At 39.4% G+C, this 22,969-nt stretch overlaps 1 protein-coding gene across 18 annotated transcripts in view; it reads right to left on the bottom strand.

Moving 5' to 3' along the window:
- Positions 1-22,969, bottom strand: part of GRIP1 (glutamate receptor interacting protein 1) — a 716,800-nt gene that overhangs the window by 96,436 nt on the left and 597,395 nt on the right. For 7 of the 18 annotated variants that reach the window (XM_016923073.4, XM_016923074.4, XM_009424970.5 and 4 more), the window contains 6 exons: positions 21,187-21,334; positions 18,848-19,017; positions 12,102-12,257; positions 11,321-11,476; positions 1,226-1,412; positions 488-633 (listed from right to left, as the gene is read on the bottom strand). In XM_016923073.4, coding sequence (XP_016778562.1) covers positions 488-633; positions 1,226-1,412; positions 11,321-11,476; positions 12,102-12,257; positions 18,848-19,017; positions 21,187-21,334 — 963 coding nt within the window. The remainder of the gene's footprint in view (positions 1-487; positions 634-1,225; positions 1,413-11,320; positions 11,477-12,101; positions 12,258-18,847; positions 19,018-21,186; positions 21,335-22,969) is intronic. The other 11 variants (XM_054664158.2, XM_054664154.2, XM_054664156.2 and 8 more) reach the window with 2 other exon arrangements.

The following is a 22,969-nucleotide window of genomic DNA, read 5'->3' as shown; positions in this document are numbered from 1 at the left end:
CCAATAAAAGTCTTCCTTGTCATTTTTAACAAGTATCTGCTGTCATTTCTCTTTAACATTAAAAACTAAATATTTGCCAACTGGGCTTGTTTAAATACACTTAGGGAATTTTCATTGCTCTCAAAAGAAGTTTCATGTGTTCTTTGCAATGTGAAGGGTCAAAGAGAGGCTTTACTTGTCTCTGTGACTGAAGAATATGGTTTCTCTAGTATACAGAAGAAAGAAAGAATGAAGGCCACATGATTTATTTTTATCGCCTCTATAGTTGTGGCTATTATACAATTTGTCACATTTATTTTCAGTTGTTCTTGTGGTGACATTTTAAGGAATAATCCAAAACAATGCTCAATTCAAAATGACACCCCAAACCTCCTAAACAAAAGCATGTTCAGCATATAAAATAGTTTCCTCTCTGCCACATAACCAATATAACTCACATGCAGTCCACTCCTGACTCTGTCACTGACTTGAGATGATATGATTATACCTGCAACATCAAACTCGATTTCCAGTGTGACCTTGCTTGTGATTGAAGAGTCTCGGAGGAGCTGATTGGCTTCTTCGAAGGTGCTGTCTTCTGTTGGAATTCCATTGATGGCCATCACTCTGTCTCCAATCTGTAGCACCCCACATCTAATTTAGAACCACATGTGAGAGGTTGTAGATGGAGTAAATAATTACCAAGCTGAGCTTGCCAAATCTACCTTGCTTGATCCTTGCAAAATAGCATCATAATTTGGTCTTGCTTATTCAATGCTGTGGGCATCCTATAGGTCAAATTCAACGTCGTGTGTTGTTGCAGTTCATGGTTATAATTGTGAGCAGGGGAATCCTGAAGTATCCCAGAGAAGTAATTAATAATTCATAACCATGGTATTGTTAGAATCTGATCCAAACCAATATTTAGTAATGATGAATGTATATTCCCCCATGGCAGAAACTATTGAAGTTGAACTTCAGGATATGTTTATTTTATGGATTTTTCTCCTTTTTAATTAATATAGCTTCTAGTCCCTTGATGGACAAAATCTGCTAGTTAAAGGCATCCATGCTCATTACTCTTTTCAAACCTGATCAAGAACATAAAATTTTATTGTCAGAAGACAGTTCATCATATCTTGCATTTCCTGCATTGAGCAATGTTTCATAATTTACTAGCCATTCAAAGATAGCAGGTACCAGAAACGCAGAGCAGAAAATGATGCTGTGAAAGAAAGTGTCTCACCTCTCTGCTGGGCTGTCAGCTTCGATATAGGAAATCAGAGGTGGAGAAGAGAGAGTTTCTGTGGCAAACACACTGCCCTGCAGTTGGATCCCAAATCCTGTGACAGGATCTGCCGTCAGCACAACCTCTGTGGTTTCTGTGTGAACAACCTGCCCAGCCAATCCTACTGTGCTGGAGGCTAAGGACACTAGAGGAACAAACAGAAAATACTGACTTTAGGTTGGAGCAAGCACCAGGAATACCAGCATTTCCAAAAGAGATCGTGTCTCTGCATAAAAACTGAATGGCAATGGTGGGAGGTTAAATTATGGCCTCTGGTTTAGCAAGAGTTGAAAAAGATAAATGAATCTCTCAATATTCATCACATTTCTATAATAACATCAGTGTATCCCTGCACCCTGGCTCCCTACTCCTCAAACCAGGGATCATTGTGGGGGCTTTAAGAGGATGGCCTTAGGGTCAGGTTACATGGGTTTTAGTCCTGGCTCTATCACTGAGCACCAGCTGGGGAACCTTGGGGTAGGCCATTTTGTCTCTTTGTGTGTCTATATCCTATCTAAGAAAAAGGGAGTTGAGCTAGCTGGTCTCATGTTTTTTCCACTTTAGCCATTTGCATCTGGGCTTTGTGACTTTTAAACAATCCTATCTTCAGCTTTGAAGAAATAATTAAACTAAATCTGGCCCCTGGCGTGGTGAGGCTGTGCTGGTCCTCAACCTTAATCTAGTGTTGGGTTGGCATGATGACATTGTTTAAACTCTGTACATTCCTCCTGCCGCCCCCCACCCTGCCCCCCACCACCACCCCAGAGTTTGGTCTCTTCAGTCCTTGCTCTTTCCCACTGGGTTTCTAGTCTAAGTTGTTGTATTTCATTTATTTCCTATTATTTCTCCTCTTTCATTTATCTCTCTGATATTCATCTACACCTTCCAGCAGACATCTCCATCTTATTTCCATTCTGAACTCATGAAAGGGCTGCTCCACTCCTCCATGTCTTTCTCTCAGCCCTGCCCATTGGAGTGTGGCCACCCGTGCTCTCTGTGAGCACAGCCTCTGCCTGCAGGTCCTATGCTGCACTGAGTCTTCCTCCAGAAAGAGTCTGGCCCCCTTTAACTAAAACCTGATAACACCATATACCTCATAACCCTCTTCAAAAGCCATTTTCTTTTACTCCCTCTACAGGTGGCAGGAAGACAGGTTCATAATACTCCTTGCTCTCCACATACGGTACATTGATTCAACTACTCCTATTTAAAATTCCATATTCTGTACTTATTTCTGCTCTGTCTCATTTTCAAGCCCATAATCTACTTTTTCAAAATTCTCCCCCTTTTCTTCATGACTTCAGGACTTGCCTCTTAGTCTGCCTCCTCTAACCTATAGCTTTTCCTTGTCCTCTGCCTCTTTGACATTATGATGATAAACTTCTAGCAGGCTGGCTTTTTGCTTCTTCAACTCTCTTCATGTCAGTTCCTAGCAATACCACCCTACTTCCACTCTCTGCTAGCAGAGCCCTATGGTGGTCTCCATCTTCCTTCAAAATGAATAGATCTTCAAGATCTCAATATCTGAATCCCCCTTGTTGATCACATACCCTTTATTAGCCATCTCTCCCACTTCCTGCAATCTGTCTCCTCTTTATGACTTTCAGTCCCATTCCCTCTCACTTGTCTCCTGAGTCTATTGATTTTCCAACAATATTTTAGCAACAGATTTTTCTCCCTTAAAATGAAAACATATAAGGGATGCCTTTGTATTCCAGATAAAAACAGCTACTGTAGTTGATGTGGGAATGGGAGACCCCTGAGGTTTTCCCTGGCCTCATGTGGGGATCTGGTAAGTGCAGGTGGAAAGCCATTGTCTTCGCCCACTGGCTTTGCTGGCATCATTTTCCCCACACTCTGCCTCGACCCCTGGTGAGCATTTTAATAATGCATCTCCTAGGCTCAAAGATTCTTAAACCTCATGGGATTTTTCTATACCCTAATACTTTATCCTCTATGGTAATGCCCGGTCAACTCCACTGTTGTTACTAAGTTGCTGAAGGGTGCTAGGAAAAGTCACTACGAATTCACAATCCTATTAGGTCCTTAAATTATTTGTTGTGTGATATTTTGACACCTTATTTCATTCTACAAAGGATTTGTCTCAAATGTTTCTACCCTAATCATGGTCAAATGTTACTCCTCATTTCCTATAAGACTGAAAAGATGCAACCCTTTGACGAGAGTTCCTTAAACAACATTCTGTTTAGCCTCAATTTCTCTTTATCATTATTTGTTCCCTCTTCCTTTTTTCCCCCACTACAGGAGGTTGTATCCTTCCTTCCATTTCAAGGCTAATTCCCCCTTTTAGTGTTTTTAATACTATCCCTTTCCACCCCCCATGATTTTGTGCCATGAAAAAATTTGCCTCTTGCTGCTTTTCCAAACTTTTCTGCTCACTCCCCCAGCTTTCTGACTTCTGTCTATAGATGTGTGCTGATTCTGAAGCGGCTAAAAACTTGCCTTCTGCCTTCACCATTTACTGAAACTGCTCTCACCAATGACTTCCTGACTTCTAAAATCAGTGGCCTCATCTGCTCTAGCTGGTGACTGGCTTTAGGACCATCTCTTGCTTTCTAAAATTGTTTGCTTGGTTTTGATGAAGGTTTGTTTCGAGTGTCTTACTTTTTCAGCCCCAGCCAGTTGCTTTGCCTCCCTCTGCATTTCAGCACACAGTTCCATCCTCCAAGTCTTTTCTACTCTCATTCTTTCCCTCATTCATGCCTACATGTCTTCTGCATGTATCTTCTCAACTCTTTCTCTTGTTTTTGTCAAGCTCCAGTAATGGATCTCCCTCCTTGATGGGTATGCCATCCACACACTCTCTCATTGGCTCCTCAAACTCAATGTTTTCAAAATTGAGCGAATCCTCTTCCCTCTCTCATTGCCACTACTATTTCTGTGAACAGGACCATCATTTTTATTGCCCTCTGGGCTTAAAATCTCAAAGTAGCCTTAACTCACAACTCCCCATTGTCTCAAATTCTATCCATTGCTAAATCCTTTATGGATGACCAGTGAAATATATCTTACAAAAATCCTCTTTTCCCTTATTAATTTCAGTACCTCAATTTGGGCTTTCATTATTTTTTATTTGAATTATTCTAATGTACTTATTTCTGGGTCCTCACATGCAAAGTATTCCCCACATATTATTTCCAGATGAACCTCCTGTCAAACTTTCCTGATATGATGAGGCCCCAACTTATTTACTCTGCATGTATCTTCTCAACTCCTTCTCTTTAGTTTCTGTCAAACTCCAGTGATGGATTTCCCTACTCAATGGATATCCCATCCACAAACTGTCTCATTGGCTCCTCAAACTCAATGTTTTCAAAACTGAGTGAATTTTCTTCCCTTTCTTATTGCCACTACTACAGAGCGAGGCCTCATCATCACCAGTGTACAATACTGGATAGACTTCTAACTAGTGACCCTGCCTCTTGTTTTATGCTAACAGCCTCCAATTGCTGCTAGGGTAGCCTTTCTAACATGCAAGGGTAACCCCTGCCCTGTTTTGAATTTTCAATAGCTTCCTGTTTCCTATAGAACAAACTTTTCAATTCTAGCAGAGCACATAGGACCCTTCATCAGTTCCTTTCTCCTGCCCATCCACTCTCCTGTTTCTCTGTGATCCCTTCATGTGCCATGTGCCCCAACCCTCTTGACACACCTTTGTGTCTTCATATATACTGTGCCCTCTGCCACTCAGCTCTTGCTCTGGGTCCTTTTCTCTGTTTTATCCAGGCAGAATTAGGTACTTGCTTTTCTGCATTTCCACATTTCTAATACATGGTCCCGTTTCAGCATTTATCAGGTCTCTATATGCCTGTTTCTCTCCACCTGACCCTGAGTTTTTGAAAGGTTGGAACCAGCTCTTTCAATCTCTGAAATCTTAGTGCCTGGAAGATTCAATAAATGCTGAATAAATGAGGAATGAATCAAATTTTGGGATGTCATCTACATATTCCTTTTAGGAAACAACACTTCTCATAGATGCTGCTGAGTTACCATAAGGAACTACAAGTCATTCTTCAGGGCCCAGGTAATTGCAGCTGATGGGGCAAGGGAGGGTGAAGTAGATCATTTGTCTAGGAGGAGTAAGAAAAAAAATCGACTTTTCCTTAAGAAGCACCATTCTCATTCCGTCTCAGCTGGATTAAGGTTAACATAGCCTGCAGTGGGGGGTGAAGATAGCCTCCAACCCTACACTTCTTACAGGTGGAAGCTTGCAATTGCCAGGTCTGACACATAGACTGTCATGTATTAATTTAGATCACATGTTCTAGTGTGGTTTCGCTGATGTAGAGTGTACCGTGATTACTCTCCAGATAATAATTTTTGCTATCAGTGGCACCAAACCACTGGGAGACACCATTTCCTGTCAATAAGGATCTGGAGAGTATATTGCATTCCAGTTATTACTCACAGAAGATGAGAGTATCATGTTACAGCATCACCTATTTGGCAGGTAACTTCCACTTATCTTCTAGGTGAAGCTTTTTGGACTTAATCAGTAATCCTTTACTTTCTTTGACTCTTTTATAGGTTCATATTAATTTTTTTTTCCATTTGAGATCACAATTTGATACAGATTATCGGACTACTTAATTGGAGTTAAAAGCTGTTTCAGAAACTTTAAGGCAGCTGTTTACCATCTTCACTAAGAAAGAGCCAAGAGCCGGGCGCGGTGGCTCACGCCTGTAATCCCAGCACTTTGGGAGGCCGAGTCGGGCGGATCACGAGGTCAGGAAATTGAGACCATCCTGACTAACATGGTGAAACCCCATCTCTACTAAAAATACAAAAACAAAATTAGCCGGGCGTGGTGGCAGGCGCCTGTAGTCCCAGCTACTCGGGAGGCTGAGGCAGCAGAATGGCGTGAACCTGGGAGGCGGAGCTTGCAGTGAGCGGAGATCTCGCCACTGCACTCCAGCCTGGGTGACAGAGTGAGACTCCATCTCAAAAAAAAAAAAAAAAAAAAAAAGAAAGAGCCAAGAAAAAAGAAGTCAGTTTAATAGTAACAGGTGAGATTATACTAGATATAGTGAAGCCTTCTCAAAGGAAAGACTTGCTATGTTTTTTTAAACAGAGAAGATAGTTGAATAATTTTATTCTCTAGAAGGTTTTGAAAATAAGTACTAATTTAATGTGAATATTATTAAATTTATAAGCTCTATTTGGAGGCAAGTTGAGATGATAAAAATTATTAGAAAATTGAATTTAGGATTTAAAATAAATTTATGTATTATGTATTGGTTTTATAATTAGTTATAATTTATATTATACATATAGCATTGTAGTAAATAATTTATGATTTTATAATTAACTCTGAAAGTCCTCTGACATATTGGAATCTTTTATTTGACAAAGAGCAAAATTTCATTTGAAATTATATGTATTGATTAGTTACACATATAAAAGTTTTGAAAACTATTACCAGATATGAAAAAGATATATTGTGATTTAAAGATAAGGAATCAAAAGAAAAAAAACAATCAATATTAACTTGGAGGAGAAAAAAATGAGCTTGATTATCTTGCTTCATTAATGTGGTCAACCAGCAAAGTAAATGAAGGTGAATATTCCCGTCATTTGAAAATGTGGATGGTGAATTGTCTCTCCAGTAGCAGATGCTTCCGCAAGGTATTCAGTCATCATTGCTGCAAGCTACCTGCTTTGGCTGAGGCTTGCCTACTCCTCAAGGTGAAGATGGAAATGACTAAATTGCTGACATCCTAACTGGTGTATGCCGAGGTTGTGTTCAGGATTCGTTCCTGCTCTGTCCTGTTCCCATTCTCACATGGAGGGTTCTGTTCACAACTCTTCAGATTTGTAGGGAATGACTGTATTTTTGTCAATTCTTGTTCTTCCTAGTGTAAGAAAGGGCAGGGGGAGCCAAAAACACCTCCAAAAGTTTAAAAATTTACCAAATGCTTATTTAATTTAGAAGGCTGCAAGATTTCCTATCAGCTATGAGAAGCATTTAAAAATATAGAGAACTAAGGACCCCAAAGATTTATTATTATAATTTGTTTTTTTTGTTTGTTTGTTTTTGTTTTTTTTCAGATAGGCTCTCACTCTGTTGCCCAGGCTGGAGCGTAGTGGCAGAATCTTGGCTCATTGCAACCTCCATCTTCTGGGCTCAAGCGATCCTTCCACCTCAGCCCCCCAGGTAGCTGGGACTATAGGTGTGTGCCACCACACCTGGTTGATTTTTTCTTTTCTCTTTTTTGTAGAGACAGGGTTTCACCATGTTGCCCAAACTGGTCTCAAACTCCTGGGCTCAAGTGATCCACCCGCCTCAGCCTCCCAAGGAATAATGTGTTTTTATTATTGATCCTGTAATCTAAGACTTCTGTCTCACTAAAGTGTCCCACACTATAGTCAACCTGCCATAGACCTAACACATGTGTATCATGTGATCTGGTTCAGGAACGCAGTAGAGGTGGCCAACAGCTCCTTTGTCCAAATGAGGGTGTGAGGACAGTTCTTAGGGTGTCTTCTTCAGGGCTCCCTGAATGGTCACTTATAAAAGCTTACCAGTAGCTGCCTTTATCTTCCATTCTTTGTTCCCAGGTCAATAGAAGAGACCAGAAAAGTTGTTAGGTTTTTTCATTTTCTTTCCTTCAGCTCTTTTCAATGGCACTCTCTCTAGTAGTAGTTACTACTGATGACAAAAGCAGCAAAGACCATTCTGGAAATGTGTTCTAACTTCTACTCTTTGCTGCAATTCAGGCAGACTGGGAAGAGACAGAGTCTCTACACTGGCCCAGGGTACAGTGGCGGGGAACAGAAAGCAGGGCAAACTAGCTAGATCTGTTGCTCAGCCATGCTGTTGTTACAGGGAGATGATGAGATTCTGGAAGGAGACTTGGCCTCTTTGGCAGAAAAAGAGGCAGCACAGGCAGCCAGGGAAAGGGCAGTAAGATTCCAGCAGAGGAGATGAGAGGGCTCCCTCTATGACATGGCTTGGCAATGCCTCCAGGGCTTTGTGACACTCGTCAAAGCCTAATGTGTGCTGTATTAATTATTTTCTCTATGAAACAAACATGACACCTTCCTGTTTTAATACTTGTAACACATCACTATGTACAGACTTCTTGTATTTCCTCTTTGATCAGTGATACAGAATGTTTTAATTTTCATGTGAGAAGATTTCATTTTTTTTCTGGGCATCTCCTTCCTTGGCATTGGAAATACATATGAGCATTTTCTGTTTTGCAAACTCTGGCCTCAAGTCATCACCAATACAGCAAAGAGACTTTTTGCCATGATTCACCATCTACACAAATGGCCTGGTTGCTATAGAAACATATGTATTACAAAGGGGGCAGCAAATGGTGTCACAGGATAAAGACATAAATAAAGCAGTGGAAATAAACCATGGTATACTAAGAGTGGCAATAAAACTTTTATTATCAGTTATTTGGGAAGACCTTTACATCTAATGTGACCATACCAAACCTATGCAATAAAAGAAAAGAAAAAAATCCTCATTTTAAAAAAACAAAAAAACCTTTGCAATGCTATCATTTTTTCAGGTCTTTTTGAAGTGTGAATAAAAGTTCATAGCATTTTGGAATTTATTGTTTGAATAAAATACAAAATGTGTGATCTCCTGAGACACATTTATAAACATTCTGGTATGTATATTGTGAGTGGTGCTCTAGTGGCCAATGTCTACAGCAAACACAAACAACTAGAAATGTATTGAAATAGGTATTTCTACCATGTTGAAGAATAATGTCCTGATTCAAGAGAGAATTTATGCGTTGGTTATGCATATCAGTGACAGCGCTGCCTCAGCTTTGTTTCCTACTACAAAATTTAAGATATGTAAATATCAACCTGAGATAGCCAAACATCATTTGTTTGTATTCACTAATGTCCCTAATCAACACAGCAAGTCTTACCTAACACAAACAAATACTAGCCTTTGAAGCAGAAGTATGAACACTAATGAATTCATTTTAATTGCTCTTCCCTGCTGAGTGCTGTTAGCCTGTTTTTGTCATTGAGGAGTACTACACACAAAGCCATTATCTGTTAAAAAAATTCATACACAAATACCCACCACAAACCCTGAAGGCATTATATAGAAGACTAAAGATCTATGTATTATGCCAAAATGTACCCCTCGTTAAAAAGATTGAACTTTGAGAGCACTGTCAAGAGATTTTCTCATGTGACAATTCATATTTAGGCCGATGACAGTTAACACAAACTATTCAAAATAGCTAACAATTAAATTGTGCTTACTATTTACCAGGTGTTGTTCTAAACACATATACACATGCAATCTCATGTAATCTCAATTACCCAATGAAGTAATTCTTCCTATTTTCAGTCAAGGCATACCTCATGCAGTCTTCACAATTACCCAATGAAGTGATTTTCCCTATTTTCTGTTGAGGCATAGAGAGTTTACAGAAGTTGCTCAGGGTCCTACAGCTAGAAGGTAATGATGCTGGGATGGAACCCAGGTAGCCTGGTTCCAGAGTCTAGGCTTATAACCAGTTCACTGTATTGCATTCAACTAGTTTCTTCCAAGAGTAAATAATTTACTCTAGTGTCAGCTAAAAAACACATGGGACTCCAGGAGTACTTTGTTCTCATTTTGACTAAACTCAATCTTCCACTTTCCTAATTTCAATTTTACTATCATTTTCATATACCAACGATGACAAATCTCCATATATGTAAAAGTATGTGCAAGTCTAAATCATGTACAAACCACAGTGGTGACCCTGTCTTATGCAATGGAGTTCACTGTAGGGAAAGCTTCAGTTTCCTGTATCATGAAGAAACTAGCTCCCAGTGTGGGTGATGGCTGGTCTCGGGCACTTAGGGTGGCCCTGGTGAGACTGGAGAGAGATCCTCCTGGGGAGATGAATCTCTTGCAAACAAGCTGAAAAGCCAATAAGTCCATACCAGCTGTGAAGTATCTGGCTTTGGTTTTATTTAAGTAACTTAAGGATGTTCCTTATTTTTATTCCCATGGTGAGCACAGGAAGAGATCCCATCTTCTTTAAATTTCTCTGTTTAAATCATAATCATGGCCATCAAAATGGATACAGGACAAGAAACAGACTCTCTAGACTATGATTAGGTCTAGTTAGAAAGGTCAGTGTTCTCTTCTTCCATAAGTTATATGATCATGATAAGAGAGAATGATCTTCCCCAACAGAAACGATAAATGTAGGAGTGATTTATATTTCTTTCTTTTTAAGGCATTCAATCACCCTTTTTACCCCTATATTCAGACAACCAGCTATCCCAAAGCAAGTAGCCAACTATATCTTCCTAGTCTTGCTTAGTCTATATCGTGTTTGGCTGTCCAGATCATTTTTACAAGAATCATGGTTGAAATTCCTAGACTTTAGGATGCTTATTGTAAAGCTGAGCATCCTTCCAATCTTCCTTAGGCTGGAGTGGACAATAAGAAGTATATGTTAGATCACTGATTACCAGTGGGGTAGGCTTCTGGAAAAAGTATTGGAGTCTTGGGGAATGAGATATAGTTTAAAAGGGAATGTTCATATTTATCATTGTTTTGGGGAGGAGGGTAACAAAATATAATTTAGTATAAAATTTATGACAACATTAAATGAATGCATGAGAATCTTATATTTATCAAAAGGGGAGCATCGTTCTCACAAAATTTCTTTAGAATGAGTAAGAAACTAAGAACAAAGGTTTCATGTCCAAAGCCTCCCAGAATATAATAAAAGGAGTCTTAAAGGAAAAATCATATCTTTGGGTATGTTATGACATCAAAAGGGCAAGAAAAATCTCAAATCTCAAATAAAAAGTTGTAGGCGAAGGTAGTATGAATGAATTCAGTCTGAAGTTAAATTGGGGTGCAGTCATTGCCAAACAGATACTGGGTATCGTGTCAACGGTCTTTGGCACAGAGCTGTTAGCTGCTCAGCATCTACCTGATCACTTAGGCAACTGTGAAACACTCTTCCCACAATTTCAGTATTTTCAAGGCTCCATTGCCCACAGGTTTTTTCCAGGCCAAATGCCATTGGCTGTCATTTCACTTACATGAGCTTTTGAAGTCTTTCTTTTTCAGTCTCCTCCTCATCATGGTTCCAAGTGGGCTGGTGGAGTAGAGGCTTCGAGGTAGAGTCCCCATGTTCAGGGAACTCAGGCTGTATGCACTCATGGAGGTAGGAGAGAAGGATGAAGACACCAAAGCTGCTGCAAGAGAGTGAAGATGTTGCACAGAGCACTCTCAGGTGAGGTGTGAGCCCGCCACACTTGCCAACCAGTAACAATCCAGAAAGACACACATGATGCATAGCAATGGCTAGGAAGGACCCCAGCCAGCCAGAGGCCAGCTCTCAGGAGCATGAGACAATGCTTTACAAGAGCCTACAAATGCTGAGGGGCAGCAGGATCTTTATAAGCTCATAGGAACACAAAGAGACTCTATGAGAAAGGCTTTAAACAAACAAAAGAACAACTTTGTCCATGAACAACTCAATGCATCAGATACATAATCTCATTTTCATAGATATTTTCTGACATGAATTTCATAAGTGATTCCACATATACAAAGAAGACCTGAGAACATTGTCTCTGTATAATACTCTGAATTGTTACTTCCTGAGCCACATATAAAGCATTCTGAACATTTACATCCTTTCCTAACAACAAATGCTTTCTGATGGAAAAGAAAAAACCTAGGAGATGTCAGAAATGATAAATTGCTACTATAAGAAACAGAAAAAACAACATCCATGAAGCCAAAGATGAGAAAAGGAAAGTGTGAGAAAAATATAATTGAAATAAAAGACCAGGAGGAGAAAGCATGGAACATTACGAGGGCTGTTTGGAGGAGGTGCTTTCGGGAATGTCAGGGCTGGTACTCTGCAATGGTCAGGGTGGTACGTGTTATAGTGATGGTTGGTGTGAAGGCTGCTGTGGTTGCTGGCCCAGGAATCCCAGGTAAGTTGCCTGTCGCTCCTCTGAATTTTCACTGCCCATATGAAGTGATGATGAAAAATAAGAAAAACAAACGAACAAACAAAGAACCAAAAAAGAGGAAAAATAACTGAATTGCCCAAATTAAAAGTATAACAAAAAAGAAAGCTGCTTGCAAATAAAAACAAATCTACTTGGCTTTGCCCTTTTCTCAGTGGTCAGCAAAATAGATGATTAACATAAAGGATGTAAACTTTTCATCTTCCCAAGAATAATGCATATCTTTCCTCAGCTCATTTTTTCTTCTTTTAAGATGACTATTGAATCAATTTCTAATCTCCCTCGGTGCTTTGCAGCTGAGATTAAGAACATTTTTTTTTTTAACTTAAAAGTCAGCCCCTCAAAGATCTATGGCACACAATTAGTAATTAAAGATTTGCAAATCTTGGCCAGTTAGTAGCACTTGTTTTGAGAAAAAGAAAAGAAGGAGCAATAAATCACGTTGGTGCATGATTCAAGTGGTTTACTAGTCACACATCAGAATTTACTGCTCTGACATTTTAATCGCACTACAATCCATCACTTGGGCTTGATTTTCCTCAACAATAAACCACTCTAATCATCTATCAGTATCGGAATCTTATCTGTATCTCGACTAATAAGGAGAAGATAAAAGTCTCTGTATTTTATGATTTTTTGAAAAAGCATATTTACATTAGAAATAATTATTAAAATATTTCACGTTTTTATATTTCCTTGATGCCATAAAATTTTAATAAAGTTTATTTCAAACTTTATTAAAATTTCAAATTGCCATCCCTTTCATGTTTTAGAAAATCTTTATCATGTTTCCATTCTAGTTTCAATATTAAGATTTGATATTCCACCCAGTGTTCTGAAATATGAGCAATATAATGTTTGTTATTATGTCTGATATGAAGTTTTTCATTTAATAATCTTAAAGAACTCAAAATAACATATGAACTTATTTTATTTTTCTAGAGATGGGGTCTTGCTGTGTCACCCAGGCTGGAGTGCAGTGGTGTGATCATAGCTCACCATAATCTTGAACTCCTGGGTTCAGGCAATCCTCCCACCTCAGCCTCCTGAGTAGCTGGCACTACAGGCCCACGCCACCATGCCCAGCTAATTTTTTATTATTTTATTTGTGTAGAAATTAGGGTCTGCCTATGTTACCCAAGCTGGTCTCAAGTGATCCTTCCACCTCAGCCCTGAGTTGCTGGGATTAAGGCATGAGCCACCATGCCTGACTTAACATATGAATTTATATCTCCTTCTACTTTCATGATTTTGGTGTTAGGTGTCTTACAAGTGAATATGTAGAGAGGTGAAATACTCTATGCATTGAAAGGAGAGTCATTTAGATAAGAACTTAAGTTACATCAACTGTGATGCCAGCTGAATTGGTCAATTCGCATCCTTTCTAGAATGAAACAAGACATGAAAAAAAAAAGCACCAGCACGGACAGATCACTGCGGGGTGAAGCAGACCTGGGTTTCAGCTCTGCCTCCAGCCCTTCCTCTTTGTATGACCTTGGCCAGCTACTCAGCCACTCTAAACCTGAATTTCCTCATACATCAAATGGAGATCATGAAATCATCTACCTCACAGGGATATTGAGAATTAGGCAAATACGGTGCTTAGCATGGCGCTGGCACACAGAATAAAAACAAATGAGTTTAGAGTATATTGATTTGTCTACTTTTCCATTTACGTGCCAACAATAAAGTATCTTTTAAAGGAAATAAATTTATCTTTCACTCAACAAATTTCACTCATTGGACATTTAAGTTTAGAGAATTTCTCAGAAATCTGCAGCAGAAACTTTCATAGCCACTATAATTTTGTTACCCTAAACCATCTGGTCTGCTCCTTCTACTCAACTGCCCTGTTTGTGGTTTGGATTCCCCCTCTCTCTCCACTTTCCTACTTCAAGCTGCCACCTCCTTCATCTAGACCACTGTAACACCTTCAGACATGGCTTCCCAACTCATCTCCTGCATGCCTACCTTCCACAACACAGCTAGGGTGGCCTTCTAAATACATAAGTTAGATCATGCCACTCCTGTTTGAATAGGTTACTTTCTTTTTTTTTTGAGACAGAGTTTCACTCTTGTCACTCAGGATGGAGTGCAATGGTGCAATCTCAGCTCACTGCAAACTCTGCCTCTCGGGTTCAAGCGATTCTCTCACCTCACCCTTCCCAGTAGCTGGGATTATAGGTGCCCACCACCACGCCCAGCTAATTTTTGTATTTTTGGTAGAGATGGGGTTTTGCCATGTTAGCCAGGCTGGTCTCAAACTCCCGACCTCAGGTGATCCGCCTGCCTCGGCCTCCCAAAGTGCTGGGATTACAGGCATGAGCCACTGCGCCCGGCCTGAATAGCTAACTATTACAAAGAGAATCAAATGCAGCCCCTGCCTATCTCTCTAGTTTCATCCATATATCACTCTACCCATCATTTGTATATTTTAGCCACACTGATCTTATGTCTACTCTTAGAACAAGTCAGGTTCCTTCCTGCCTCAAGGCCTTTGCACTTGCTATTCTTTCCCCAGTTGTTTGTATGACTGCCTCCTTCTCATCATTCAGGTCTCACCCGAGGTGCCACCTCCTCAGAGAAGTTGTTGCTGATCTCCCTGGCTGAAGGAGCTGCCCTCCCCATGCTATCTCATTACTGTTTTACATTCTTCATGGTACTTATTGCTGTCTGAAACAGCTTTATTTATTTAATATATTTTTAATGTTTGTCTGTCTGTACTAGAATGTGAATTCTATAAGAGTAGGGATATACTTTGCCTGTCTTGCTCACTAAATATATCCTAGCAACTAGAACAGTGCCTGGTATATAATGACTAATACATGAATGAATGAATAAACAAATGCATGAATGAACGGGAATATCAGCTAGAGTGTCCATGTGAACACTGCAGCAGCATTTTCCTTGAGACAAAAGAGTATTTATTGCAGGAGATGTCCCTAATGGATTCTCTCTCACCATCCTCATTCTACTTTGGGTGTACAAGAAGACATTTTAGCAAGACGCAGTTATTACTATGTCTGGCCAATTTACAACCACCGACACTTTAGCGTACTTTTCACAAAGTACCATCTGTGTTTCAAATGAAGCCAGGGTACGGTGAATGCACTTCGGGATTCTACACCCACCTTTTGACCCGCTTCTTCATGGAGAGCTTTGAAAATTACTGGACATTTGTTAGGACTGTACAGCACAATTAATAAGTCAATAAGGAAGATATTATTTACCATCTATTGCTTTCCCAGACTGTGCCAATTGCTACAGGCAGGTTAAAGGTCATACCATTTACCTTGACTTTGAATTACTACTGGGGATTAAATCTTCATACATATAAAATAATTAAGAGACAAAAATGATATAAGATAATGCACAAAACTGTATGCCATGGATGATGAATGCAAAAGGTGTTGAACAAATAATGTAGGCCAGAGAAGAGAGCTGCTGCCTATTTTGAATGTACACTCCAAATGTTTTCTGTTTTACAGTGGTGTACTTGATAGGCAAGTATTTCCAAAGTTTAATAATAAGATGTTACATTTTTGGCATGTCCTGTCATTTTGCAAAGAGCACTTATAGACATTCTCTCATTTAATAAAGCCAATAATTGTAGCCTACTTTCACTGATTACTTATTATATACTAGGCACTGTGCTAGGTGCTTTTTCATGGATTAGCTCAGACAATGTTCACAATATTCCTTTGAGGCAAGTATTATTATGACCCCCATTTTACAGATGAATCAACTGAGGTATAGAAAAGTTGGGTAACTTGCTTAAGACCCCACGTGGTGGAGTCAGAGGTGAAGCTCTGGACACGTGATCCTAAAGTCACCGCTTCAACCACCAGACATACCGCCTCTTCCTATGGGTATGTCTAAGTCCCTTGTTATGGATAAGAAAACAACACATTTAAAATATTATGGTTCTTGTATCATTCCATGGTGACGTCACTACTGCAGTCTCAAGAGATATATGGCCACAGAAGTTACTTTTCTTTCTTCTTTCTCTAATTGCAGCCTCTTGCTCTGTTCAGGATGTTCGAGAGAGCAGACCACAGTGGTTCCAGGTTGCCCTGGAGCTCTCAAATGGAAGGTCCTCCTGGTACTGAATGTGTCGAGTCTAGTGACTCTGGTCACATTTTCCTTTCCAAAACATCAGTTTCCTTCAATCCAATTATGTCTCCTGAAAACCCTCAGTGGGAAAAATTTCTAACCTCACTGAAAACTCATTTTTGTCAGCTTCTTTAATGCTGCTATTTATCAGTGAAAGGCATAGCTAATCTCTTATCCCAAGTTGAGATATTCATTTCCACACTGGCCTGAAAACTCCATGGTGTATGCTTTACTGCTAACAAAATCTGGAAATTTGGGAAGTGTGTTGAGAGACACACTGTTCAGGCATCAGAGATCTTGAAAAAACAATCAGAACTTTCTTGTGGAGAAAGGGTAAAACTATGTAAAACTCCACTAGTCAAAAATTTGAGAACTGTAAACACAATAACAATTTTTTGTTTGTTTTTCTTCTTTACTATGATTTAATTATGTTTAGGAGCCAAAATTTATTTCCTCTTGGAAATCCAAGTCTGATTTTAATGTGCAATATAACGGAAACACCTGCTTGATAAGAAAGACAGTGAACAACTTTCAGTAAACGTAGATGATGGAGTCAGAAGTGGAAGCTAGAATTACTTAAACTTCCTATCAGTTTCCTATCCCTGCAACACAAACGACATCAGGTTTTCCACAATAAAGGCAAAAAATTTGTGCTTAGTCCATATATTTTAGTGTATAAATTAAACTCAAATTGCCTTGGCAGGTTAAAAAATTTAATATTCCATGAGTTGAAAACACTTGAATTATTTATGAATTGTATATAGGGCCAATTAAAGAAAAATAAAAGAGATTACTAAAGATGCTAACATTTTAAAAGGGTCTGGTATGCATTTCCGATTCGCTGATACCAGAATTTAGCAAGCAAAACCCCATGCTGAGAGAGCACTACACAGTGTACATTCTTATGGCTACTGTGCTCCAAATCCAGTGATGACTGCCAATTAATTTAAAGAAACTTAAACAGCTTCAGAAATCTCTCCTCTCTGCCAGAGTGCAGGAAGGGCTCACGGGGCCTCCTGATAGGAATGGTGTGCATCCTTGTGAACGGCACCTTCCTACAGCTGTTTGCATTGCTATTCCAATACTGTGATGCTGATTTTCTTTTCATAACCTGCCTATGCTGCATCATTTCTCTACTCCAATGTGTAAAATTAAAATCTGATAAGGGTAATGTTGTACTAGAGATTTTCATTAGCTTCAGGGCTGTCTAAGCTCCATTTAATTAAAAAGGTTGCATCCAGCTGACTGATTTAGTATGAAAATTATCTGGTCCCTCTTTCCCCCCGCCCCAGACTGTGGAGAAGTGTAGTGCATTTTAAAAGGTGGGAGACACAATACAAATGACCCCCTCATAAGCAAAATTTCAATTTCAGAGAAAACTGCACTGTGTCTAAATATACAGAAATGCATTATCCTCCTTCAGGCCACCCTGACAATACTAGTGAGGCCTCTAATTTCAAGGAGTACAAAGGAATGGTGTTTGCTTTAAGGAATAGGGCAGGAGAAGGAGTCGGAACAAATATCCTACTGGAAAACTTGACTTCATTTGATTTGGGGCTCAAAGACCCCTTTCTCATACCAGGTTTTGCCTAAAGGTGCCTAGGTAGATGGTATAAACACCCAGCAAATGTATCTGTGAATTTCAAGGGAGTCAAAATGCAGATACCTTCAGCTGACACTTTCTATTGAATAAATGGAGTTAAATATTCTGATTCTCCCAGACAAGATGTTTGCTCAGACAGGTTGTTCTCTATCCTAAGAAAAAAACTACACTGGCAAAAGACATAACATATTGTAAACCAAGGCTTCATATAACTGGTTCCCTCTGATTCCTGCCAAATATTTGAAGGTTCTGCTATTAAAATCCACTTTACTTATTTATTTTTAAGTGAGAGCTTTACTATTTGTCTTCATTGGCCTTCATCTAGACTGGAAATTCAAAATGTATACCAGGAAGTCAAATTATTTTCCTTGTCTGCACATTCAATTTGCACCAAAGACTTTTTTAAGAAAAAAATATCAAATAGCACTAGCCTGAAAATTTTTTCCTCGATGTTAGGGTTTCAAGCAAATTATGTGTGGCTTGAAAAAGAGACTTTGGAAGATGAATTACAGTAAACAAACATAATCTTGTTTTGAAAAGAAATGATGAGTCTGACCAACATGGTGAAACCCTGTCTCTATTAAAAATACAAAAATTAGCTGGGCATGGTGGCAGTCACCTGTAATCCCAGCTACTCGGGAGGCTGAGGTAGGAGAATGGCTTGAACCCAGGAGGCAGAGGTTGGACTCAGCCGAGATCATGCTACTGCATTCCAGCCCGGGGGACAGAGTGAGACTCCGTCTCAAAAAAAAAAAAAAAAAAAAAAAAAGGCGGAATGAGACCCAGTGTCTTTCTGCTGTCTAACTCTGCTAGAGGGAACAACACTGTGAGGGCCAGAGAAGCAGCTTGATCCAGGTGGACCATCTCACCATGGTCGGGCCCCTTTAGGGCCAGCCGGGTCTGATGATGGGGAAGGATCTCAAGCTTGACCTGGTCAGTGGTGTTGGCCAGGAACTGGGTTGCTTCTGCAAGTGTACAGTACTCCATGCTGGTTCCATCGATGGAGAGGATGTGATCTCCCACATGCAATGCGCCACATCTACGGAAAGGAGAAATACTCGGTAAGAGGCAGTGCCTTCCTCTTTGGAATCTGACTTTCATGTCCTTCATAGTTAAAATTTCACAGTTTTTCATTTACTTAAAAAAAAAAAAAGAAAAGTTTGAGTGTTATAGGAAACACCATCTGCCAAATTTTAAGTACCTTAAATATGAATAAGGAAGTAAAACCTTGTGGAAAATAGAGAAAAATTCAACAAAATGTTTTCTCTTGTCTTTCTTTAAAAAAAAATCTTATTTTGGAGTGCTTGTGTGGAAAGTTGAGGGAAAGCGAGCAAGAGGAAAGGGAAAAACAGGAAAATGTTTCCCCTGGACTTTTGTCTGTGTTTTTTTGTTCTAGGCTTTTCTATCTATAAACATGAGTGGGTAAATCTTCAGAATCTCAAACATGACTCTCAGAATTGGAATAGGGTCTATTTTACGTGTAAAGAAGAATAACTTGGGGAGATTTCAGTAATACTTCCTTGGAATCCTCACACAAGCTCCAAGATCACCAGTTCTTTATTATTATGTTACTCTGGAGTTGAACATGTATTAGTATAAAAGCTCTTGAAAATGGTAGAAATTATGCAGGAGTCAAGTGAGTAATAAAACCAGGCCTGCGTGGTGAGTCAAGGGGAAACATGGGGGCAGGGAAGGGGCTAGCTGCTACATCTTGCTGAACTCAAGAGCTGGCTACTGGATGAGTTAAGAAAAGCTAGCGCAATCGTCAGCATCCCCACATACCAGTCAAGTGAACAGCTCCTTAAACTGGTTACCCCCTGTGGAATGGGAAAAAACAGAGGGAGAAAATTAAAGCATCCTGTGCCATTGAACTGCAGAACACCCCTGGATCAACGGCTGTCACTGACAAGGACTGAATGTCGGGTAAGACCACAGTGGAGATGTAGACTGACCACTACGGGGGGTTGCTGCAGTTCACTGCACCATGGCTGGAGGTGGAAAGGCAGGTTGAGGGGCACGTGGAGAAGAGGGCTGGAAACATACAGGGGAGACTGGTCATTCAGGTGCAGTATATCTATAAATTCCCAGTGTGAATAGTCTACTTCTCAAGACAAAAGCATTTCAAGTCATATCTTCCAACTAAAAACATAATTCCACATTTTTTGCACTTGGAGTGCTTTAGCTATGGGAGATGAGGTTTTTCTTACCAGGAGCTGTAAAATAATTAATTAGATGGAAAGGTAGTCTTTTTTTTTCTTCCCCTTTTACCTTACGAGTATAAAATATTAATTAGAAACATGAAATTTCATTTTTATTGTGGCATTGAAGCGAATGATGTTTTAAGACACCCTCGAAGGTTGTAAAATCCTAAGATTAACATGCTATGAGAGTATAGGACTTTTTTAAAGTATTGTAAAAAATATTTTAAAAAGTATTGTTTTATTTATTTAAGAAACAAATCAGATTTTATGGTAGCAGGATTTAATTGTCAACAATTCAGGAAAACCCATCACTGCTCTGCATGGGGTTTAAGAAAGATCTACTCAGCTACCCTACATTAAGAACAGGCTAGTGCCTTAGGACACAGTAAGAAAACTTGCTTAGTTGCTTGATTTTTTTTTCTATTGCTAAAGGCCACACCAAACATCTGGATGACGTGAAGTGACATCATGGGGTGGCTGACACATAGGTGAATTTTTAAGCCCTGCAACAGTAACTTGCTTCTGTGTGTGAAACCTGTATAAACTCGCAAGAGAACTGTGTGTGTGTGTGTATGTGTATATGCATGTGCATATGTGTATTACAAGTGTGTGTACATATGTGTGTATATATATTTAAAATTGCACACATGCAATTTTGAAAAGGGGCACTTTCTTTCTTTCTTTCTTTTTTTTTTTTTTTGAGATGGAGTTTCACTCTTGTTGCCCAGGCTGGAGTGCAATGGTTCAGCTCACTGCAACCTCTGCCTCGCGAGTTTAAGTGATTCTCGTGCCTCAGCCTCCCCAGTAGCTGGGATTACAGGCACCTGCCACCATGACTGGCTAATTTCTTGTATTTTTAGTAGAGATGGGGTTTCACCATGTTGGCCAAGCTGGTCTCAAACTCCTGACCTCAGGTGATTCACCCGCCTCGGCCTCCCAAAGTGTTGGGATTACAGGCGTGAGCCACTGCGCCTGGTGGAAAAGTAGGCACTTTCTACAATACTTACCTGTCTGCAATACTTGCAGATTTGATTTTGTCTATGACAATGACTTGTTTGTTACAGCACATCGAGGTAGTTAGGGCAACCCCAAGGCTGGCACCAGGAGTTTTGGCAACTTCGACTAGTAGTGGCCCGGATGCTGTTGCCACAGAGTCTGTCAAAGAACAAATTTCAGAAAACAAAACAAATAAAACAAATAAGCAAAGAGACAAAAGAAAGAGATGAAGAATATTCAGTTTGGAGTTAGCCTGTTAATTTTATCACTGAAACTTAGATTTCCCTCCATATAATATCCCCACAGTCAATAATAAATTCATAGGGCACCTCTTAACACACCTGTTCCATTCAGCTTGTATTGTATTAATTTATGTGTAATGTTCATCTCTTCAATGAGATTTTAAGCTTCATGTCACTTGGGATAATATCTTAGGTATCTTTATCCCCTCCACAGTGCTTGGCACAATGCCTAGCATATACTAGGTCTCTCAGTAAAGGTTTTTTAAATTAATTACTTAATTCAATAAATATCTTAGCACCTACCAGGAATAAATAGACGGATGGATGAATGAATGGATGAAAGGATGGATATAAAAAAGAAAGGAAGGAAAGAAGAAAGAAAGGAAGGGAGGAAGGGAGGAAGAAAGAAAAGAAGGATGGGTGGGTGGATAAATAAAAGAATGACAAGAGGGATGGAAGGATGAATGGATGGGTAGATAGATAATCAGAAGAATGGATGGATGGATGATGTCTCTAGCCAAGTAGTAGGAATGTTACACTAAGTTGAATTTGTAAAGCTTAACTTCATATATGCTTTATTTTTGGCTTGGAACACTCTTTGTTCCTTCAACTCCTTCTAACACTTGCGTACTCAATGCCAACATCAATTCCTCGGGAAGCCTAAATTGTAATTTGGTAAAATGCTTTTCACATGTGCTTCTACAGCCTGCTCTATTCCTGCTGTTGTAGCATACATCTCACTGGTTCATAGTGGCCAGTACGGACGACATGCCTGTGTTCCTTGCCAGATTGTAAACATGCCTGAAGGCAGAGACTATGTCTTGTCAATCACAGCATTCTCAGTGCCTAGAATAATGATTAGCACATCGGAGGTATGCCACTAATAGTTGTGGAATGAATGCATGAACAAACGAGAAAGCTCATGATGTTGCTTAAAGCTCATTAGAGCCACAGACACAAGGGAAAGAGTCTGGGACATAGAATTAAAACATCTGATTCAATTCTCATTTTCACAATATTTGTGTCATGGTATCTAAGACAAGACTAGTTACTAAAACTTTCCTTTTTTTGTATTTTGATAAAATTGACAATTAACAATACTAAAACTTTCTAAGCCTGCTTGCTTACCTATACAATGGTATATTTTCCACAGTGTTTATTAAAACCAAACCAATGAACAAAGCACTTTGTTATACATATAGGATATTTTCATTATTGCTATATTATGACCTCAAGCCTTTGAGTCATGTCATTTTTCAAGACTGCATATTGGTCTGTAATCTTTTTCTAATTTTCGACTGTTCTGATGTTTGACACTCCATTAATACAATTTTGCCTTTCTGCAAGAACATCTTTGTCATCAAGGCCCCACTCAGATATAGTGAAATAGGAAATCTGTATTCCCATTGCTGAAGCTCAGGTAATATGCACTGACTCATGAAGCTGAAAGGTCCATGGGAGAGAGCCATCTTCAGTTTGAGATAAGATACTTATTAAAGTAAAGATGATAATATCCAGGCCAACAACATGCATATCCAGTGCTAAGGATTCT

The sequence above is a fragment of the Pan troglodytes genome, chromosome 10, assembly GCF_028858775.2.
Source record: "Pan troglodytes isolate AG18354 chromosome 10, NHGRI_mPanTro3-v2.0_pri, whole genome shotgun sequence".
Lineage (NCBI taxonomy): Eukaryota > Metazoa > Chordata > Mammalia > Primates > Hominidae > Pan > Pan troglodytes.
This window is presented reverse-complemented; position numbering and strand designations above follow the sequence as displayed.